Below are 2,613 nucleotides of genomic sequence, written 5' to 3'. Positions count from 1 at the left end.
GGTATATGGCAACACTGTCTCAAAACAAACAGAGAGATGCAGGAGAATGCGATGGAAAAGCCAAGGAGAAAACCACTGGAGTGGAGAGATGGAGTAGAGTGCTGGCCTTGAGCTGAAGAGCTGAGGGGCAGTGCCCAGGCCCAGAGTTCAGGCCCCACAACCGGGCCCCCCCTCCCAAACAAAAGAAAAGTCTCTAAGACACATATCCATTGAACCACCAAGTGGTAGAGCACTAGCCTTGAGCAAAAAAAATTCATAGCACCCAGGACCTGAGTTTGAGCACCGTGCAGAGAGGCACTGCCAGACTCAAATTCCAGAGTCAGAATTGAGACAGGGAGACACACCAGAGGCAGGAGACTCTGAGAGGCAGAGCTTGGGTACAGGGTCTGTAGGTGATGGCCCCTGCTCACCCTGGCCTCACACCCACAGCCTACAAGGAGAAGATGAAGGAGCTGTCCGTGCTGTCACTAATCTGCTCCTGCTTCTACTCACAGCCTCACCCCAACACCATCTACCAGTATGGGGGTAAGTGTGACCACTTTGCTGCTGGCCCTACCCAGCTGGGTACTGCCCGCCCGCCTTCTTCTGTGGCCCTTCTGACTCTATGACCTGGTGACTTCTGCAGAGGGTGCTTCTGGGAGGGGGGGTCAAGCAGCTGCACCCCTCCCTCAGCCTTTGACTGGGGTTTGTGGGGGGAGCGTGCCCCTCACCCTGTCCCTGTCTCCGGCCTTCTGAACCTCCCGTCTGGTCTTGCTCTGCAGACATGGAGGTGAAGCAGCTGGACAAGCGAGCTTCTGGTCAGAGCTTTGAGGTCATCCTCAAGTCACCTTCTGACCTGTCCCCGGAGAGCCCTGTGCTTTCCTCCCCCCCCAAGAGGAAGGATGCCTCCCTGGAAGAGCTGCAGAAGAGGCTAGAGGCCGCCGAGGAGCGGAGGAAGGCAAGCAACCCCGGCAGGAGTTCTGGCGGAGGAGGCCCCAGGCCCGGAGCCGGAAGGGGCAGGGCGGTGACCCGGGATCCGAGGAGGGGCGGGTGCCGGCCAGCGGGAGGCGGAACCACACACGGGGGGGGGTGGACGACGGGGTGTCAGGCGGGGGTTCCCGGGAAGGCGCTGTGGGCTCCGTCCCCTCCTCCCAGCCAGCTCCACGGCGGGAGCCCGGGGCAGGGGTGCGGGGAGCCACACGCAGCCCTTCCGGCCTCGGGCCGGGGCAGCCGCGCTGCGGGGCGCTCGCGGGGAGGGGCGGAGACGAGCCAGCCCGAGCCCAGGCGGCGCGGGGCTGGGCTTCCGGCGGGTTCCCGGGAGGGCGGGAGTCCCGGGGGGGGGGGGGGCCCCGGAGGGGGGGGGGGGGGCCCGGGGGGGGGGGGGGGGGGGGGGGGGGGGGGGGGGGGGGGGGGGGGGGGGGGGGGGGGGCGGGGGTGAGTCCCGGGAAGGCGGAGGGGGGGGTCCCGGGAAGGCGGGTCTGAGCCTCTGCCCCCGGCCCCGCGCAGACTCAGGAGGCACAGGTGCTGAAGCACCTGGCGGAGCGGCGTGAGCACGAGCGCGAGGTGCTGCACAAGGCGCTGGAGGAGAACAACAACTTCAGCCGCCAGGCAGAAGAGAAGCTCAACTACAAGATGGAGCTCAGCAAGGAGATCCGCGAGGCGCACCTGGCGGCGCTGCGCGAGCGGCTGCGGGAGAAGGTGGGCGGGGCCTGCGCTGGCGCGCGCGGGGCGGAGCCTAGTACTCAGTGGGCGGTCCCAGGGCGGAGCTTGAGGGCGGGGCCTGGGGCGGAGTTTGAGGGCGGGGCCTGTCGCTCCGCGGGGAGTCTGGTACTCAGTGAGCGGGTCAGTGGTGGAGCTTGAGGGGCGGGGCCTGGGGCGGAGCTTGAGGGGCGGGGCCTGGGGCGGAGCTTGAGGGCGGGGCCTGTCGCTCCGCGGGGAGTCTGGTAGTGAGCGGGTCAGTGGCGGAGCTTGGGGGACGGGACCTGGGGCGGAGATTGAGGGGCGGGGCCTTGGGCGGGGCTTGAGGGGCGGGGTCTGTCGCTCCGCGGGGAGTCTGGTAGCAGTGAGCGGGTCAGTGGCGGAGATTGATGGGCGGGGCCTGGGGCGGGGCTTGAGGGGCGGGGACTGTAGCTCCGCGGGGAGTCTGATAGTCAGCGAGCGGGTCAGTGGCGGAGATTGATGGGCGGGGCCTGGGGCGGAGCTTGAGGGGCGGGGCTTTGGGCGGGGCTTGAGGGGCGGGGACTGTAGCTCCGCGGGGAGTCTGATAGTCAGTGAGCGGGTCAGTGGCGGAGCTTGGGGGACGGGACCTGGGGCGGAGCTTGAGGGGCGGGTCAGTGGCGGAGCTTGAGGGGCGGGCCCGGCGGGGCGGACCGCACCTCACCGCACGGCCCGGTAGGGGCCCCTTCTTCCCCTCTGTCGGGCACTGCGGAAGCGCACGCCGGTCCGGAACCGGGCCCTGGTGGGACCCGGAGTGGGCGAGCTGGCTCTGAAGTCCAGCTCCGGGAAGGGGCGCCCTCTCTCCGGTGGGGAGTCGGGAGGCCGCGGCCCGGCCCAGGCCCGTCTCAAGCCCGTCCCTCGTCGCAGGAGCTGCACGCGGCCGAGGTGCGCAGGAACAAGGAGCAGCGGGAGGAGCGG

At 69.0% G+C, this 2,613-nt stretch overlaps 1 protein-coding gene across 1 annotated transcript in view; it reads left to right on the top strand.

The window, feature by feature from the left end:
• The first annotated feature begins 414 nt into the window (after positions 1-414).
• The window catches only part of Stmn3 (stathmin-like 3), a 9,786-nt gene continuing 7,587 nt past the window's right edge, over positions 415-2,613 (top strand). The window contains exons 1-4 of the mRNA XM_013030361.1: positions 415-525; positions 762-937; positions 1,486-1,677; positions 2,563-2,609. Coding sequence (XP_012885815.1) covers positions 444-525; positions 762-937; positions 1,486-1,677; positions 2,563-2,609 — 497 coding nt within the window. The 5' untranslated portion in view covers positions 415-443. The remainder of the gene's footprint in view (positions 526-761; positions 938-1,485; positions 1,678-2,562; positions 2,610-2,613) is intronic.

This window comes from Dipodomys ordii, unplaced genomic scaffold, assembly GCF_000151885.1.
Source record: "Dipodomys ordii isolate 6190 unplaced genomic scaffold, Dord_2.0 Scaffold129, whole genome shotgun sequence".
In the NCBI taxonomy this organism is placed as follows: domain Eukaryota; kingdom Metazoa; phylum Chordata; class Mammalia; order Rodentia; family Heteromyidae; genus Dipodomys; species Dipodomys ordii.
Note: the sequence above shows the minus strand (reverse complement) of the source record. Positions and strands in the feature narration are given on the sequence as shown.